The sequence below is a fragment of the Muscardinus avellanarius genome (assembly GCF_963383645.1).
Source record: "Muscardinus avellanarius genome assembly, chromosome: X".
NCBI classification, from domain to species: Eukaryota; Metazoa; Chordata; class Mammalia; order Rodentia; family Gliridae; genus Muscardinus; species Muscardinus avellanarius.
In genome coordinates, this window is record NC_137792.1 from 3823013 (window position 1) to 3842257 (window position 19245).

Consider the following 19245-nt stretch of genomic DNA (forward strand, 5'->3'; position numbering starts at 1 on the left):
TGACCTTTTTGAAGAGTTGCACTTCCTTTGAAGGTTGAAGTTGAATGCAAGCTCGTGGGGGCAGGGGCCTGGTCGTCTGGGGGTTGGGAAATGGGAACTCTGTCTCCTTCCTTCCTTCATGGTACTTTTCTGTATGATCTCTTCAGATCCCCTCAGGCCTCTTCATCCCCAGCATGGCTGTGGGAGCCATGGCGGGCAGGATGGTAGGAATTGGTGTGGAGCAGCTGGCTTACCATCATCACGACTGGATTATCTTCAGGAACTGGTGCCGACCTGGTGCAGACTGTGTCACACCAGGACTTTACGCAATGGTAGGAGCCGCGGCCTGCCTAGGTAAGTCCACAGGTTCAGAGGGAGTGGGGCGGGGTGCTTATCTGGCTTAGAGGACTGGCAAGAAGGAAGACATGGACCAGTCATTGACATTACTCAGGATGGGCTAGGTTTTGCTGCGGTAACAAGTAAACTCCTACATCTCAGTGGCTTAACACTTAAAGTGAACTTACACCTTGCTCACTATAACTATCCTGGGTTAGCAGAAGACTCTTCTCCATTCAGTTGTTCTGGGGCCCAGGCTGATGGAGCTCTCCTGCGCCCCCCTCCCCACTTACAGTTGCATCACTTGGAACAGTGGTTCTCAGCCGGGAGTTATTGATTCTGCCTCCTTGAGGCACTTGGCAATATCTGGAGACATTTTTTGGTTGTCACCACTGGGGATGTCACTTGTATGTAGTGGGTAAAGACCAGGGATACTGCTAAACATGCTGTAGACAGTCTTGGCAATGAAGAATTATTCTGTCCCTAATGTCCCTGGTACTGAAGCCAAGAAACTCCGGTGTATGTTTATTAGATGAGGAGTTGACTTGGATTCTCTCTTTGAATACCAAGAGATGCAAAGATGAGTCCCTGTCCGGTTTACTGACCCTTAGAATCTATACAACTTTCTAGCTTTTTGGATGCACTCACTACAAAGCCACGCATGTGGCCTGGGCGAATAGAGAACCCAGTGAGGCTGTTTATAGGTCCCTTCTAAGGCCCGGTGTGAGTGAGTATGGGAAGAACTTGAGCCTTACTCTTCCAAGGGGATATCGGATGGAGCTGCTTTCCCGGGCTGGGAGCCTATCAGTTCCCATAGATGGTGCCCTCGGTGAGGATTCAGGGTAGAGTCCTGGAGTCACACTCCCCTCTTCCTTTGCAGGTGGAGTGACCAGGATGACAGTGTCACTGGTGGTCATCATGTTTGAGTTAACCGGTGGTCTGGAGTACATCGTGCCCCTGATGGCAGCGGCTGTGACCAGCAAGTGGGTGGCCGATGCCTTTGGGAAGGAAGGTATCTACGAGGCGCACATCCACCTGAACGGGTACCCATTTCTTGATGTGAAGGACGAGTTCACCCATCGCACCCTGGCCACTGATGTGATGCGGCCCCGGCGGGGAGAGCCACCGCTGTCGGTGCTCACCCAGGACAGCATGACCGTGGAGGACGTGGAGACGCTTATCAAGGAGACAGACTATAACGGCTTCCCAGTGGTGGTTTCCAGGGACTCCGAGCGCCTCATTGGCTTTGCCCAGAGGCGGGAACTGATCCTGGCAATAAGTAAGTACTGGGAGGGAAGCTGGCCTTTTCCTAAGACATGTACTCCTAGAATTATCAGAGGGGTTCTATAGAATGCTCCTTGAGCCAGGGCCTCTTGGACTTTCATGGAACTCTGTCCCTTGGATCTGGTTAGAATGAACGTTCAGATTCAGCAGGCCCACGGGGGCCTGAGACTCTGCATTCCTGCCGTGCGCTCCATTGAAGTGGATGCTGCTGGCCCCCGAGTCACAGCGTGTGGAGCAAAGGTTTCAAGCCAAGTCCTGGGACAGATAGTCCTGGCCCAAAAGTGACTGCCATGTGTGCAGGCAGCCACTGGGGCCCTGGTCATGATAGGAGGCAAGCCGCTGCCGCTGCGTATTTTAGGAATGATTCCGTAAGGCTGAGAAGGAAAGGATTGTGTATGTGGCTGCTGTTGCCCGGGCAAACTGGTCTCAGGATGGGCATCTAGGTAGGCTAACCAACTCACCTAGGTGGTCAGTATCCCCCTGATACCCTGCTTACCACTGCACGAGTCTTTGCTTCACAGTATGACGTATGTCCCATTCCACCAGTTAGAGGCCCTCGTGGGTTAATGAGCGGCATCATTAGAAACCAGTTCTGTGTGAGCAGGGCATGGTGGCAGTAGCCTATAATCCCAGTACTTGGGAGGCTGAGACAGGGTTTGCAGGTTTGAGGTCGGTGCCTCAGCAACTTAATGAGACTCTGTTTCTAAATAAATATATAAATAAGTAGGGCTTGGGAGTGTAGCTCAGAGATAGAATGCCCCTGGGTTCAATTCCCAGTACCAAAAGAAGAAATCAGTTCTGAGGGGTCATTTTCTCCTCCTGTTTGAACTAAAATCAGCTGCTCTGAGGGACAGCTAGGGTAGGGGAGAAAGACCCACTTTGGGTGGCCCAAGGACAGGTGGCTCAGAGAATCCAGCCTGCAGCCCATCAGCCTAGGGATGCTGGGAGTGGACGGACAGTGGGAGGCAGGAAGATCCCAAAGACAGAAGGTGCCAAGGGTGCCATGAGTCTCACCCAGACAGAGGCCTGGGTGACAGTGGTGGGGAGACCCAGGCAGGAGGGACCCCCTTGGGTGGGAGGAGGTCCCATACACCTCAGGATGTAGCAGGGCAGGGACCAGTATAGCCCGTCCTCTCACACGAAGTGGGTACCATGCCTCCCACCGAGTATCCGTGCTTCATGACCTGTACTACATCCCTGCATCCCGTGGGGGATCGGGGCCCATGGCCCAGCTCATTGTGACTCCTGTCATCTAGAGTGCTCCTGTGGTGTATCCATGGGGCTTTCTTTCCTCATTGTTATTGCCAACCGCCGCCGCAATGTCAAATATCTTCTCCGGACAGCTGTTTTCCCCTCCCTGATCTCTGCTACTATTTCTTTCTTATTTTTTTTTATTTTTTTTTTGTGGTACTGGGAATGGAACCCAGGGGCATTCTACCTCTGAGCTACACCCCAGCCTATTTTTTATTTTTATTTTTTTAGATCCGTCATTTAATCTTTATTTACTTTCTTTCTTATTTTCTTTGTCTTGCTTCCTTGTGGATTACATGTCTTAATACTTTTTTATTATTCTTTATTTTGAAACAGGGTCTCATTAAGTTCCAGAGGGCTTCACTAAGTAGCTGAGGCTGTCTGGGAACCTGGATCCTCCTGCCTCAGCCTCCCGAATGCTGGGATGACAAGCGTGCGCCACCACGCCTGACCCCTGCTCCTGTTTCCAACGCACTTCCTCTCAATTTCTGAAACCTCTTCCCCATGTTACGTAGCTTTGGAAAGTGTCTTCCTCGAAGGCTCTAATTTTAGCATGTTGCTCATGTTTGGCTCCTCCAAAGCAGACGCTGATTTTACATTTACACACCTAAGCGAGTTTGTGCCCAGGGGCTCAATGATGCTGTACTCTCTGATAGGCCCTGTTGTGGAAAAAGTAGTGCCCGTAAGGGTACACGCTGCTTAACCAATGGTGAGGGCTTTTAAAAGTTGTTTAAGTAGAGTTGGGTTTGTTTGAAAATAATGTAACTAGCCTTTAAAAACGTATCCAGTCCCTAAAATCTTTTAAGCAAAGGTTAACATCTAGAAAGTAAAGTAATGAATGTCACAGAATCCATTACCCATTGTGTAGCTCCAGGCACACCTGCTAAGAGACGGCTTACTAATTTTGCTGAAACCCATTACTGTAATCAAGTGGGAAGTGGTAATTGGCATCAATCGGTTGGAGAAGAAATTGGAGCTTGCAAGTGAGCCCCTCTCAGCAGCTATGTTTGGAATGTCTGAAGAGGCACCGTGCAGTGGAAATGATACCTCTGTGCTTTTAATCAGCCCCATAAGAGCATAGAAGCTGTTATTTACATGGTTTGTGGAAGGCGAGGAGTATTTCACCCTGAGCTCTCAGCGAAGCCATGTCCCTGACCTGTGGATATAGAAAAGCCACCATACTTGAATGGAGAAATTTACAGCCTGTGTTAGGAGAATCGTGTGCCCTTTTGTGAATATAGAGATATGGCGTTGGCATTCTGCTAAAAACTATCCCAGGCCAATTTTATTTTTAGGGCAATTGGGGATAGAGGTTATTGCAATATAGATCTAAGAAAATTATGATAAAGAAAGAATGGTTGCAAAAAGGAAGAAAGTCAGGATTTTTCTTACATGTTATATTTAAAATTATAGCAGCTAGCCATGGGTGGTAGTACATACCTTTAGTCCCGGTACTTGGGAAGCTGAGATAAGAGGATCACAGGTATTAGGCCAACCTCAATACTTAGTGAGGCCCTCAGCAACCTAGTGAGACCCTGTTTCAAAATAAAAAAAAATAGCCGGGCGTGTTGGCGCACACTTGTCATCCCAGCATTTGGGAAGCTGAGACTGGAGGATCACAGTTCACGGACAGCCTCAGCTACTTAGTGAGGCCCTCTGCAACTCAGTGAGACCCTGTTTTAAAATTAAGAATAAAAAATAGGGCTGGGGATGTAGCTTGGAGGTAGAATGCCCCTGGGTTCCATCCCCAGACCCACACACACACAAAATAGGGCTAGGTGTGTAGCATGGAGGTAGAATATCCCTGGGTTCAGTCCTCAGCACCATAAATGAATGAATGAATGAATGAATGAATGAATGAATGAATGGATATATAAATAAAATAGGTCTAAGGAGTAGCTCAGAGGTAGAATATCTCTGGGTTCAGTCCCCAGTACCACAAGAAAACTCAGTAAATTAATAAATAAAATAAAATTGTAGCAGCTATTTATGTGGAGCTGAAAATAGTTTGTTCTTTTTACTCCATCTCTGGCATGCTCAAGCACATCCATTGTATTTTTAAAGAATGAGAGCGTCCCCCAGGCAAGGCGGCCCACTTTGGCATCATAGATTATTAACACTCGTGGGCATAGGTATAGGAGACTCTTGTCCAGATTCCCAGTAAACGGGCCTTTACCTCCCGTTGCTCTTTGCAAACATGAAGCTCTTTCTGTACTCAGCAGGGATCGGGCTCTTCTTGCCTTGAATTTTGCAATTAAGCAAGTAAGAGTTTCAAGAGGACTCAGTGGGAAGCCACAGAGATGATTAGAGGGATGGAAAGTTAGAGTTATGGGGAAGAGTTAAGGGGCCTCTCAATTTTTTTGTCTCGTGGATGACTTAATAATGATTCTTCAGCATGTGGAACATGCTCACATGCAGAAAGGGATCTTCATCCACCAGCGACCCAGAAGACGAGTGTCAGAGCTGTCAGACGAACCATTTAGGGATAATGAGTTTTCCGCTTGGGAGGGCTGTTAATTATGCAAATAAGTCATGAACAACAGTGGTGTCAACTACTTCTTTCTGCTAAAGATATTTAAATGTAGAGAGATAGATGTATAGAAGAACTTCTCCATGCCTTAGTAGACAAGAATTTGTCAAATCTGCTTTTTCTTCTCTTGTCTTACTCTTGTTTTTATCCTATCACCTTTGTACTGACCACTATGATGATTGCTTCCAGTTTTTCCTTTTAACTTTTCTCATTAGTTCTGTCAGTCTTATGGAAGCATCTTTAAAGAACAAGATGATAAGAGTATTACCTCTCTAAAGCATATGTACCTACAGTAGAGGTCCTCAACCATAACACTGTTGACGTTTGCAAATGGATCGTTCTCTGAGGTGGGGACTGTCTGGTCCACTGGATTAAAAGATGTTGAGCAGCATCCTTGGTCTCAACCCAGTAGCTTCCTGTAACACCTTCTGTTTCTATCTGTGATGATCGTAAATGTCTTCAGATGTTGCCAAATGTTCCTTGAGTGAGCGTGCAAAATTACTCCCGGTTGAGAATTATTGATCTAAAGCCAATCGATAGCTTATTAGGCACGTGATTGTTTTCAATCTTTGAAAATTTCATGACCTGTTATAGTTTGTGCAATTCATCTCACCAACAACTTACCACGCACCTTTTTTGCATTTGGCATTATTGCTGCTAGAAAGTGGGATGTGAAGTTGAATAAGCTTAGCAGGTACTCAGAAACTGTTCGTCACTTACCAGGAGCTGTGGCCATTGAGGCGAGTTCTAGTATAATATATGATGACTCTCCTACAGTGAAAGCATTTTAAAAACAGTTTAACTAGCTGGGCATGGTGGTATCATCTCAGTACTTGGGAGGATGAGACAGGAAGATTGCAGGTTCAAGGCCAGCCTCAGCAACTTAGTGAGGCCCTCAGCAACTTAATGAAACCCTGTTTCAAAATAAAAAAATAACCGGGCGTGGTGGCGCACGCTTGTCATCCCCGCGCTTGGGAGGCGGAGACAGGAGGATCGCGCAGGTTCAAAGCCAGCCGCGCTGGCTTAAGAGACCCTACTTCCAAATAAAAATATAAAAAGTAGGTCTGGGAGTGTAGCCCAGAGGTAGAAGGGCTTCCAGGAACCACAGTAACACCAAAAAAATAAAAAATAAAAATATATAGGCCCCGGGATATACTCATTCATTCTCATTCTCTCTCTCTCTCTCTCTCTCTCTCTCTCTCTCTCACACACACACACACACACTCAAAACAAGTTTAACTACTTGAAATTTAAAACATTTACAAATGAAATTTGTTCTTTTTTAAAAGCAAAAGTAATACACAATCATATTAAACATTTAAAAAGTTAGAAACATTTAAAAAGGTAGAAAGCCGATGTGGTTGAATAAAAAAAAGCTGGTGTGGCGCCCGCTTGTCATCCCAGCATTTGGGAGGCTGAGACAGGAGGATCGCGGTTCGTGGACAGCCTCAGCTACTTAGTGAGGCCCTCTGCAACTCAGTGAGACCCTGTTTCAAAATAAAGAATCAAAAATAGGGCTGGGGGTGTCGCTCGGAGGTCGAAAGCCCATAGGTTCCATTCCTAGGACCGCAAAATAAATAAATAAATAAATAAATAAATAAATAAATAAGTAGATGGCAAGCCTATTATGTGGAACTGTAAGAGAATCAACTGATTGTGAGAATGAGCATGTAGTGCTTAAGTACAAGGCTGTCTTGGTTTTGGGGAGTTCATAGTATGTACTGTGTAGGACCTGAATTTGAAAATACTATATCCATCAGTGTCAACTAGTATTTGTAGTTGAATCATCCCATTTGATATAACTAGATTTAACCTGACCCATATAATGTGCAGGAATTTGCCCAGCAGGCTCCCTGTTCTTCTTTTCAACAGAGACCTCTTTTCAGATTCAGCCTGACCCCAGCTGCTACCAGCTTTCCATTAGAGTACTAGATTGCACTAAATGGCCCTAGAGGAGGCAGTTAGAATTCTCTTTTTTGAAAGAACAATGTAGGTGAATAGTAGTCTTTGAGAAGGCGAGAAATGTATTATAGAAACCGGGATTCATTTTAAGGCAGACTCTGCTGTACATTTTTCCTAACCTTTTCCCATGAACCAAAAGAAAGATTAAAATTCCAACAGAAGGAAAATCGCCTTGGAGAAATATCTTGAGAGTGATGGATTTATTTCATGTGTGACTTAAAATAGCCTGGCTTCCTCGCACTGCATTAAGCTGGATTTCTAATGAGTTCCTGTTACCCTGCTTTTCTTCAGCTTCGCATGGCCTTTCTACAGACAGAAATAGACTAATTGCTACCATAACAGTTTTACTATCTTTCTTTGAGAAATCTACAAAATGGCCCATTTTTAAGAGAGTGTGGGAGTGAGGGGTGTAGCTTTTTTGGGGTTGTTTCTTTGGTCCCCGGGGTCATATTTGGGATTGAGCTGCATTTCTGGGCTGTGAGCCTGGACTAATCTGTTACTGGTTTCTTGTTTCTCTTTAGGTTCATAATGCCATTTGGGCCAATTATAAGTTAGTTTGTAAAACTAACTCTCTCTCTCTCTCTCCTCCTCCTCCCACATACAATGTATTAAGGTCACTGGGTGGCTAGATGAGGTTTCTTCTCATGACAAACTTCAGCCCATGATGAGGTAAAGGAGGATTTGGAAAGCAGGGGTGAAAGGCCCTAGGTCATTTGGGATGCTCTGGGGTACGGGAGAAGCACTGAATATTCCCAAAGGATCCATGTTGGTCAAGCCCACCGTGGCAAGGAATGGTCTGGTCACAGCCAGGGCCCCTCCCACAGCAACATGTTAAAAGAGATGTAGCTAGGCGTGGTACATGCCTGTCATCCCAGTACTTGGGAGGCTGAGACAGGAGGATTGCAAGTTCAAGACCAGCCATAGCAGCTTAGCGACTCTCAGCAATCTAGTGAGACCCTGTTTCAAAACACACAGCCGGGCGTGGTGGCGCACGCTTGTCATCCCTGCGCTTGGGAGGCGGAGACAGGAGGATCGCGCAGGTTCGAAGCCAGCTGCGTGCACTAGCTTAGGAGACCCTGTTTCCAAATAAAAATGTAAAAATAGGTCTGGGAGTGTAGCCCGGAGGTAGAAGGGCTTCCAGGAACCCCAGTACCACCAAAAACACCCACCAAAAACCAAAAACAAAACAACACACAATACACACACAAAAGGATGGACTTATGGCTTGGAGGCAGAATGCCTCTGGTTTCAACCTCTACTATGGGGGGGAGAGAGAACGAGAGAGAGAGGGGTGGGGAGAATATGAGCGCTCATGCATAATGTTTGACTGAAGGAACCCCTTCATTAAGAGTCACTTGTCCTCTGGTCTCCTTTTTGGTGGGATTCTGGGCTGCTTCGTGGGGATATATGGGAGGTAGCTAAGAGGACATCTAAGGCTTATTGTTCTGGCTTGCCTCCATTCTAGAGAATGCCAGACAGAGGCAAGAGGGCATCGTGAGCAATTCCATCATGTACTTCACGGAGGAGCCCCCCGAGCTGCCAGCCAACAGCCCACACCCGCTAAAGCTGCGACGCATCCTGAACCTCAGCCCATTCACCGTCACAGACCACACCCCCATGGAGACCGTGGTGGACATATTCCGGAAACTTGGGCTCCGACAGTGCCTGGTGACTCGGAGTGGGTAAGTGGCCCCATGAGCATGGACCGAATCTGCACTGTGGCTGGACTCCAGAGAAGAGGATGACTGACATCTGGTCTCTAACAGCTAGGCACAGTAGTGTGTACCTGGAATCATAGATTCTAGGCCAGCCTCGGCCACTCAGTGAGACCCTGTTTCCAAATGAAAAATAAAATAGAACTGGGGTTGTAGCTCAAAGACAAACACCCCTGGTTCAGTCCCTAGTAACACACACACACACACACACACACACACACACACATACCTGGTCTCTGGCCAGAAGAAGCTTCTAGAGTGCTCCCTGGTGTCAGTCTGAAGGCTGAGTGTAAAGGGGAGGAGCTAGAGAAGAGATGGGCATTGCTTTACTCCCATAGTATGAACATTGAACTTTGGGAAGAAGGTACAACCAGTTTTGCTCTAATGTGGCTCCTCAAAATCACAGTGTGAAATGGAGCAGTAAGCCTACAGAACTCAAGGGAAAAGTAGTTTAGGTACACAATGCTCAACAACCTCATCAGTGATATATAAAAATAGGTCGGAGCCAGCGTGGTGATGCACACCTGCATTACCAGTACTTGTGAGGCTGAGACAAGAGGATTGTATATAGGAGGCTAGCCTCAGCAACACAGCAAGCCCCTCAGTACCTTAGCGAGACTATATATATATATATATATATATATATATATGTATATATATTGTCAATATCAGCCGGGCATGGTGGCACACACTTGTCATCCCCAGCATTCGGGAGGCTGAGACCGGAGGATTGTGGTTTGCAGACAGCTTCAGCTACTTAGTGAGGTCCTCTGCAACTCAGTGAGACCCTGTTTCAAAATAAAGAATAAAAAATCGGGCTGGGGATATAGCTTGGAGGTAGAATGCTTCTGGGTTCCATCACCAGTACTGCAAAAAAAAAAAAAATATATATATATATTTGAGACCAGGGAGCAGACTTGAAGCCATATATATATATATATATATATATATATATGGCTGTGGATATAGCTCAAAGGTAGAACACTCTAGGTTTAATCTCCATTATCAAAAATAATAGATAAATAAAAGCATAAAAAGATCAGAACCTAAAAGTGTTAGTTGTACAAATTTTTCCTCTTAAGTAGTTAAGAAACACATGAAAACAGCAATAAATGTGTCACTTTACCTTGAAAAGGACTGAGGTTGCCTGTGAGCAGGCAGCTTCTTGAGTTACCTTGATGAGGCAGAAGGAGAGTGATTTGAGCTCGGAGGGGAAGTCAACACAGCCAGCTGTTGGCATGTGTGAGCTGAGGTGTGTACGCATGCGCACTCTGTGTATTCCGACGCTGCCGGCTTCAGCTGGGTGCGATTTTCTGTGTGCTCCTAGTTTCTGATGGATGGAATCACACGTGAGAGCAACCGTGAGCTCCACGCCGTGCTCAGATTACTCCCTAATAGACTGACCTGCTTGAAACAACTTCACCTTTGCTGAACTCATGGAATTGAGGATGGAGAGCTTCAATAGCCCTTTGCTTTGTGCTGATACAAACCAGGAAGGCAGCCACGAAGATCAAGGAGCCGGAGGGGCAGGTTCCTGAGGGCCATTCTTTCTTTATATGCTAGAGGCTTAGAGATGGGGGATTGGCATCCAGGTTTATTTAGGCCTTTCTAGAACCCCGAGGCTTAACTAGCTAATGCAGTTTACATTTCTGCAGCCAACACACTCTAGTCCAACTCAGCAGCTCTCAACAGGGAGAAGTTTGTCTCTAGAAACATAGCGCAATGTCTGGAGACGATTTCATGTCTCCTAACTAGAGAGGTGCTACCATCATCTAGTGGGTAGAGGCCTAGGTGCTGCTACTCATCCTACAGTGTACAGGACAGCCCCTGCAACAAAAGAAATCCAGTTCCAAATTTCACTAGCTCTGCAGTTGAGTGACACTACTGGATGCCGTGTCTAATCATAGAAGCAGTTCTATCATTAAACTTTCTTCTTGCTGTGCTGGTAACAGATTTAGTCAGCTTTTCTTTTTCACTGTGACTAAAATACCCAACAAGAGCAACATAGAGGAAGAAAGGTTTATTTGGTGCACAATTTCAGAGGCTTAGTCCATGGTTGACCGGCTCCAAGGCGCAAACTGGCAGCAGGGGACATGGTAGAGAAAAACTGCTCTGAGCCGGATGTGATGGTGCACAAGTGTAATTTCAGTACCGGGGAGGCTAAGACAGGAGGATTACAAGTTTGAGGCCAGCCTCAGCAACTTAGCAAGACCCGTTGCAACTTAGGAAAACTGTATTTCAAAAGAAAAAGTAGAAATTAGGGCTGGGGATAGAGCTTCGAGTTAGTCCTTGGGGTCAGTAAAAAAAAAAAAAAAGAAAAAAAAAGGACACCTCCAACCATGTCCCACTTCCCAACCTGGCTGCGTTTCCTAAGACACGAGGTTCTTTGAGAGGTATTTCACATCCAAACAATAATGGGTGTAGGCTCCACGAGGGCTTAAATATGCACATTCACCCGCAGTACTTCCAAGTGGCAGGAAGTGTATCCTTAGCTCTGACAGCAGCTAGAGGGGCTGTCTTGCATCAGTAGGGCGCAAATGCATTAGTCTTTGTGATTGAGAATAGAGGCCATCTCTGGCATGTTAAAGGGGCTCAGTGGTCCCTGGACTAGAGCATGCAGCAGAATTGAACCTCCAGCTCAAACCCGGTTCACTGGGTCCCGCTGCAGAGCTACCGATCCTTGAGGTCTGGGGTCAGGACTAAGAATGTACCTTCTTACAAGCTCCCAGGTGATGCTGGCCTGGGTACTGCAGTTTAGGAACCATTGAAGTCATTTTCTGCACATGGGTTTCTAGCACTTGGTATGAATACCACTGTGATTGCCGGTGTCATCTCAAGCATTTTCTCTTTTTCTTAAAAAGAAATCCCATGTCAGCTGGCACTGGAATTTCCAACTCTGACAGGAAATTCTGCCCTTAACTCCCGCTAGCACCTCACAGAGCCCCGTGAGGTTTTCCTGTGAAGATCTGGGTGCCGAAATTGGCTCTGAATGTTCTGCAAGAAAACGATCGTTCTCTGGCTCTACATGTTTTAAACAAACACAGATGCCGATACGTTAGTGCTGGCGAGAGGTCCTTGTTTGAAGGGCCTTTCATCTCCGTCTTCTCGGGCTCCAAGCCAGGCCGGGCCTGTTGCAAGCCAGCTCATGTTTTTCATGCGTTCTCTTGCTCTGTGCCTTCTCTGTGACGTGGCGCAGAGCCTGAATCTACCCCTTCACCTGGACCGTCTGCGGGACTTTGCAGGGCCTGGGGCCCAAGGTGATTGTAAAGCCACACCAGGACCCAAAGTGCAGTAGTCTAGGAAGCCTCCAGTGACAAAGACTGGATTTGGGTGAGATTTTTCTCTAGGTAGGTTCTAGAAAAGAAAAGCATGGGCCGGGCGTGGTGGCGCACACTTGTAATGCCCGTGCTTGGGAGGCGGAGACAGGTTTGAAGCCAGCCGCGCTGGCTTATGAAACCCTGTTTCCAAATACGAAAATATAAAAATAGGTCTGGGAGCGTAGCCCGGAGGTAGAAGGGCTTCCAGGAACCCCAGGACCAAAAAAGAAAGAAAAAAAGAAAAGAAAAGCATGTAGCAGAGGTGGTGTCAGATTCCCCCCTGGCCTCTCCGGGTGGCTCACAGGAGCCTGGTGGGGTAGCTCTCTCAGAAGAGTCCAGCCACGCGATTCTGAATTTTATTCTTGGTCATAGATCTGGCCATTTATAATTCACTGGATTTGCCTGAACTGCTGCCCAAAGGGCTGGCAGTTCATATGCGTGCTTTTAATCAACTAACACAGTTCACAGCACTAAGGAGGCCTGTTGGATTTGAGGTTACCTCTTCCTGAGTCACGCTTTCTTCTTTTGTAATAATTACCATCACAGGCGAGGACACAATTTATGCACACACCCAAGACAGTTTCTGCATTAATATTTTCCCAGTGCCATTGTAACCAGCATCACTCTCAGACATTATAATCACAGAACTTTAAGAGGTTGTCAGAACTGTAAATGCTTGGAGTTTTGTTGTATTTTTGTTTAATTTGTATTTAATATACTTTTATTGGTGCATTCTAATTGTACATCATAGCGAGGTACAAAGCGATATGCATATGCACGCATATACCACTTGTGTGTTTCCCTTTGCGTTCTACCCTGCTCCCTCATTCTTCCTCTTTGTACGTGTTAGTGAGCTCGGTAGTATAGAGTAACTCAGTTTTGCTTCCCTCCTGCCCTTTTTAGAATTTACATACCACAAAATTCCCCCCCCCTCTCTCTCTCTCTCTCTCTCTCTCTCTTTCTCACACACACACACACACACACACACACACACACACACACACACACAACTAGGTTTTGAACCTAGGGCATCAATCTCTGAGGTACACCCCTAGCATTTTTTTTACTTTGAAACTAAGTTTGACTAGGTTGCTGACGGTCTTACAAAACTGCTGAGACTGGCCTTGGACCTGAGATCCTTCAGTTTTAGCCTCCCAAGTACTGGGATTACTGGCATACAGAACCACACTCAACTAAAATTCGCCATCTTAAAGAGAACAATTTAAGGGTGTTTGTTATTCTCTTTAGAACAATTAGTTGTTCTAATTAATTGTTATTCAATTAGAACAATTGCCATGTTCTAATTCCAGAAAAATTTTCCTCATCTCCCCAACACTGCTTCCATGAGCAGGCAGCCACTAATCTACTTTCTGCTCCTACATGTTTGCCTATTCTGGCAAACAAGTCTTATTTGTCACTCTGTATCAAAGTACTATTGAGCCCTAAAAAGGAATGACTGCTGGCACATGCTACAACATGGCTGGACCCTGATAATGTTATGCTAAGTAAAAGGAGCCAGCTACAAAAGGCCATATATTATATATTGTATGATGCCGTTTATACAAAGTAACTAACAAGGTTGTTTCTCTCATGTGTCACATCCACTGTGGGTTGCAGAGTCTTTTTTTTGCCATTTTGGGGATGGAACCCAGGATTATTCTACCTCCAAGCTATATATACCCCCAGCCCTATTTTTTCTTTCTTTCTTTCTTTTTTTCTTTTTTTCTTTCTTTCTTTCTTTCTTTCTTTCTTTCTTTCTTTCTTTCTCTCTCTCTCTCTCTCTCCCTCTCTCTCTTTCTTTCTTTCTTTCTTTCTTTCTTTCTTTCTTTCTTTCTTTCTTTCTTTCGGTGGTACTGGGCTTCCTGGAAACCCTTCTACCTCCAGGCTATACTCCCAGACACCTATTTTTTATATTTTTATTTTAAAACAGGGTCTCTTAAGCCAGTTAGGCTGGCTTCGAACCTGTGCCATCCTCCTGTCTCCACCTCCCAAGTGCGGGGATTACAAGTGTGTGCCACCAACGCCCGGCTTATTCTTTATTTTTTTGAAACAAGTTCTAAGTTGCAGAGGGCCTCACTAAGTAGCTGAGGCTGTCCGCGAACCATGATCCTCCTGGCTCAGCATCAAATGCTGGGTTTACAAGTGTGCTCCACCACACCTAGCTGGTTGCAGAGTCTTGGCTCTTGACCACCCATGCATTCATGGGTCCAGTTCTTTGAATCTGGTGGCTCCTACCTCAGTTCTCTGTACTCCAGTCTCCTTAACTGCCTCCTCTGCCTCTGGTTGCCAGATGAGAGAGGGAGTGTGGGAAAATGTGCAAGAGATCTGGGATTGGCACCTGTCACCCTCACCCATGGGTCTCTGTGCCCAGGTAAAAAAGGCACTAGGGACAGGGATGAGTCCTTATTGTAACGCTCACCTCTTTTTTTTGTATTTTCTTCCCATTCCAGGAGACTTCTTGGCATCATCACGAAAAAGGATGTTCTGAGACACATGGCCCAGATGGCCAACCAAGACCCTGAATCCATTATGTTCAATTAGCGACAAGGTAGCAATTACTTTGAGAAAAAAAACATTGATTATCATTTCAAAGGAAATAAACAAGTGATGCATTATTCTCCCAATGAAAGATCTCACACTGAGGCCAACAGAAGTGAAACCTGTGTTTGAAAGGACAGTAAGAAGGATGAAACCTTTTTAAAAGCAAAACCATTCATGAGTAGGCATTTTATAGCTTTAACCCCTTAGGAGTTTTGAGTTGTGTTTCTCAATGAGCTTGCTACCGTCTGTGGGGCATGTGAGTGGGTGGAACAGATGTGGTTTATACAAGGACATGGAGCGCAGATGCTAAGTGGAGAAGCTCAGACCTCTCTTGCTCAAGGCTGATGTTGTAACTTCCGAACACGTGTGAAGCTTTGAGTTCAAAACACAGAGGTGCCAGTGTGTCAGAGTCCTTCACTGATCACCGAAAAACTGCTGATGAATCAGACTAAAGACATGTGTGCTTGCTTTGATGGAAAAGAAAAAGAAATTCCAGTTGAATTCAGTGGACATGGGAAATCTGCCCGGGAATGTCTCTGCTCATGACTGCCCCATGGTTTGCTCCTCCGGTTCTGAGCCTGTTATTTTGCTTATTTTGAAACAACACGGGGATGCCATGATGAGTGTCAAGAACCCACTTCTCTACTGAAGACCGAGTGTCAAGAACCCATTTCTCTACTGAAGACTAACGCCCTGGGCCTAGTTGATGAACTATACAGTACCATGAGGTTTCCTCTCGTGCAGGGGCATGTGTCCATACTTTGAGGGGACACCACCCGAGCATTGACTGGCATCCTTGTTGCATTTCCCTCATGTATTTATTGCTGTTGCCTGTGCATTCTTAAGTACTGATCACTGTCCACAGGCGTGGATTGCATGCTCCAACCTGACCGGAAGTGGGATGGCATTTCAAGTAATCTCTTCAAGAGTTCAAGTCAGCAAACAGCGATGACCCCTGATCTTTCTTCACAGGTCGTTTCAGAAAACAGCAGTGAAGATGGCGAGACACGCGACTTGACAGTATGAACTCCTCCAAAGGACTGCAAGAGAAATACTAAACCACTTCTGGCTCTAGACAATGTAAAATGTCCCCTTTTAATGCCTAAGCATGTCCTTTCATTCTAGTTATCAGAGCATAGTCAGAGATAAATTTTACACAGCCAATTTAGACATAGGGCATCATTCTAATTAGAAAAATGGAACAGTTATATATTTAGCAAGGATATCTGTCTTTTCTGTGGGAAGGAACTAGACGACCTTTTATGACCTGAGGAATATTTATCAAACTCTCCCTCTCTGATTTGGTATTGGACCTTTATACTCACTGGATCATCCGCATCATTTTCATTATTTTTCTGCAGAATCATACAGAGAATATTAGTTTGTGAATTTTATAATATTTAAGAATGACAATACTTAAATTTACCGATAGAACAAACTAACAGAGTGGAATAAAGTAGCAGAGATGGACAGGCAAGGACAGGCAAGAATTGAGCTAAAGAGTTTCCAAATTATAATATATATGATTACAATTGAACATCCTCTCCTAACAACAACGAAAAGACAGAGAATAGGTTTGTGATAAGATGTTCCTAAGACAGAGCCACTGAGCATGCAAGCCAGATGGAGAAGTACTTGGGAAAAATGGAATCGTAAAGTAGTGATAATAGGTCTATGATTGTTGGTCCTTGCAGGCTATAAGCTAAGTCTAATGAGGTCAGGAAAGGAAGAAGACACAGAAAAGGCCACATGTATGAAGGATGTTTCGGTGTTGTTCCTGGCAGCCTGCCAGTCCTCTTCATTTATGTTGCCTGCTAAAGATATTAGCATGCATGATCCATGTTGGACTGACGTTGGTGTTTCTAACAGATCCTGGAGCACAAGGCAGCAGGAAAGGCAGCAAATTCAAGCAGTACATGGCATTAAAACCCGTTTGTGGTACTGCAGCTGCTTCTCCCAGGTGTGAATAGATAGGACTAAGGTTACATTTCTCCTCTTTCGAGTCCTAAGTGTAAAGGTCCTGAAAAGGGTATAGTGGTGAGGAAGATACCAGGTCCTACTGGCGGGGCCCTCGGTGTGAGCGTCGCCGGGGCGGTCCATGGCGGCGATCGGGCACCGCCGGGCTGCCGCGGCGGGCGGCCTCCCGAGGGCCGGGACGGTGCAGGGCGGGCACAGCGGGCAGGGTGGGGTCGGCGGCGGCCGGGGGGCCGGGCCGAGGCAGAAGCGGAGCAGGAGTTGCGGGAGCTGCTGCTCTTGCGGCCTCGGCCCGGTGCCCGGGCCGCCCCGGCCCCATTCCTGGAGCCTGTGCCTGTGCCCTCGGTTGGGCATTGCATGCTGGCCTGACAGGCACGCGTGCACTGCGCGGCAGGGAACAGCGTTAGCCGGCAGACAGGGATAGGGCTGAGCCGGACACGCGGGGGAGGGACGCCCCGGGACGGTGTCCGGCACGTCACCCCGGACCCGAGCCCCTTCGGGGGCTCCCACCGTCCTTGGCCCCTGCCCCGGGGGCTTCATGCCTCTGACTGGCCCGAGGGGTGCTGAACCACCAGCTACCGACCGAGGCCGACCCTGCGGTCGGCTCTCCTCGGTGGGAAGCGTCAGCAGCAGGAGGCGGAGGAGGCCGGGGACTGGGTGCCCGGCCTCTCTCCGGGAACGGGAGCGTTCCCACAGGTGCTCAGCATACATACGCCCGTTGCCTCGAGTGCCGGCACTCGGCCCTCCGGGCTCCCCGGGAGCCCGGGAGGGCCGGCCGCGAACGAAGGACGGAAGCCAGAGGCTCTCTCTCCGTGTCTCTCTCCCCCTGTCTCTCTGCGTGTCCTCAGGACTCAGGCCCTCCCTTAGCCAGGACCTCTGCCTTTCCTGGGGGAAGGAATCCAGCTACCTCTTCTGCCCCGAGGAAGATTCAGCCCCACGCCCGGGCCGGCCCTTTGGGTCTGGTCCCTCCTTCCTCCTTCCTCGGTGAATCTTTTTTATGATTCTTTTGTATCTTTTTCTATGCTGAACGGTGCACAGAAAATTTTCTACGAATGTAAGCGTACTTAGCCCTGTTCAGACCTCTATCGACCCGTAGAACACAGTCACAGAGACGTGCATGCAGGCAAGGGATCCCTGGGGTTCCGCGGGGTCTCGCACACAGCTAGTCCACGCCCGGTAGTCGCCCGCTTCAGGACCAGTCCTGTTGCTCGGATGCCCACAGTGCGTTAGCAGTCAGTGGTGTGTGGGTGCGTGTCGAAGTGCCTTCGGACCCTCGGTCGCCTTCTGGTCCACGTTGGCCCATTCGGGATTTCCAGCTCTTTCTCTCTCTCTCTCTCTCCCTCCCTCTCTCTCTTTCGCCCACACCCCCCCCCCTCCACCCGAACCCGGTTTTACTTTTGTGGCCCTTTTCTTTTTCAGGTATCTTTCCGAGGTCAGGCAGTAGGTAGCCCCGTGTAGGCGCCCTCTGCCCCCACGAAAGCAGAATCGCGTTCTGAACAAGAGGTTCCTCACTCAGACAAGAGCCCATCCATCCTCCCAGCATGCCCAATGTGATGTCGCGGTGCTCGGAAGAGGGGAAACTGTAGCCATCGTCTTGGGAGAGTAGGGTCCACCGTTGTTGCTCCTGGCAGCTTGCCTGGGACTTGCTAAAGAGGCCGGGGCTCGGCCGGCCTCTTGTGTAGACAATGCTTCCTTCTGATGGATGGCTGTTGCTCCTTGCGGCCTGTGGGTCCTCTTCGCCGCCCTCGCCATTAAACCCAAAAAAGATGTAGGATCCGCATTGCTTGACAGTCGTGCTTTTACCAGATTCTCGAGCGCCCAGCAGCAGCAAGGGCAGCAGCAGCATCAGGCGGTGCGTGGGCCCGTAGACCTGCTTGCGAGGTACTGCAGCTGCTCCTCGGCGGGGCGGCTCCATGTGCCCCTTGGCCTCGGGCTGCGCCTTCTCCTCGTGGCGGGGGCCCTCGGTGTGAGCGTCGCCGGGGCGGTCCATGGCGGCGATCGGGCGCCGCCGGGCTGCCGCGGCGGGCGGCCTCCCGAGGGCCGGGACGGTGCAGGGCGGGCACAGCGGGCAGGGTGGGGTCGGCGGCGGCCGGGGGGCCGGGCCGAGGCAGAAGCGGAGCAGGAGTTGCGGGAGCTGCTGCTCTTGCGGCCTCGGCCCGGTGCCCGGGCCGCCCCGGCCCCATTCCTGGAGCCTGTGCCTGTGCCCTCGGTTGGGCATTGCATGCTGGCCTGACAGGCACGCGTGCACTGCGCGGCAGGGAACAGCGTTAGCCGGCAGACAGGGATAGGGCTGAGCCGGACACGCGGGGGAGGGACGCCCCGGGACGGTGTCCGGCACGTCACCCCGGACCCGAGC

General features: G+C 48.0%; 1 protein-coding gene across 2 annotated transcripts in view; it reads left to right on the plus strand.

The window, feature by feature from the left end:
• The window catches only part of CLCN4 (chloride voltage-gated channel 4), a gene marked incomplete at both ends in the record, with an annotated part of 42224 nt that extends 27309 nt beyond the window's left edge, over positions 1–14915 (plus strand). For both annotated transcript variants that reach the window (XM_080718269.1, XM_080718270.1), the window contains 4 exons: positions 147–333; positions 1196–1594; positions 8808–9024; positions 14825–14915. In XM_080718269.1, coding sequence (XP_080574395.1) covers positions 147–333; positions 1196–1594; positions 8808–9024; positions 14825–14915 — 894 coding nt within the window. The remainder of the gene's footprint in view (positions 1–146; positions 334–1195; positions 1595–8807; positions 9025–14824) is intronic.
• Positions 14916–19245: the final 4330 nt, after the last annotated feature.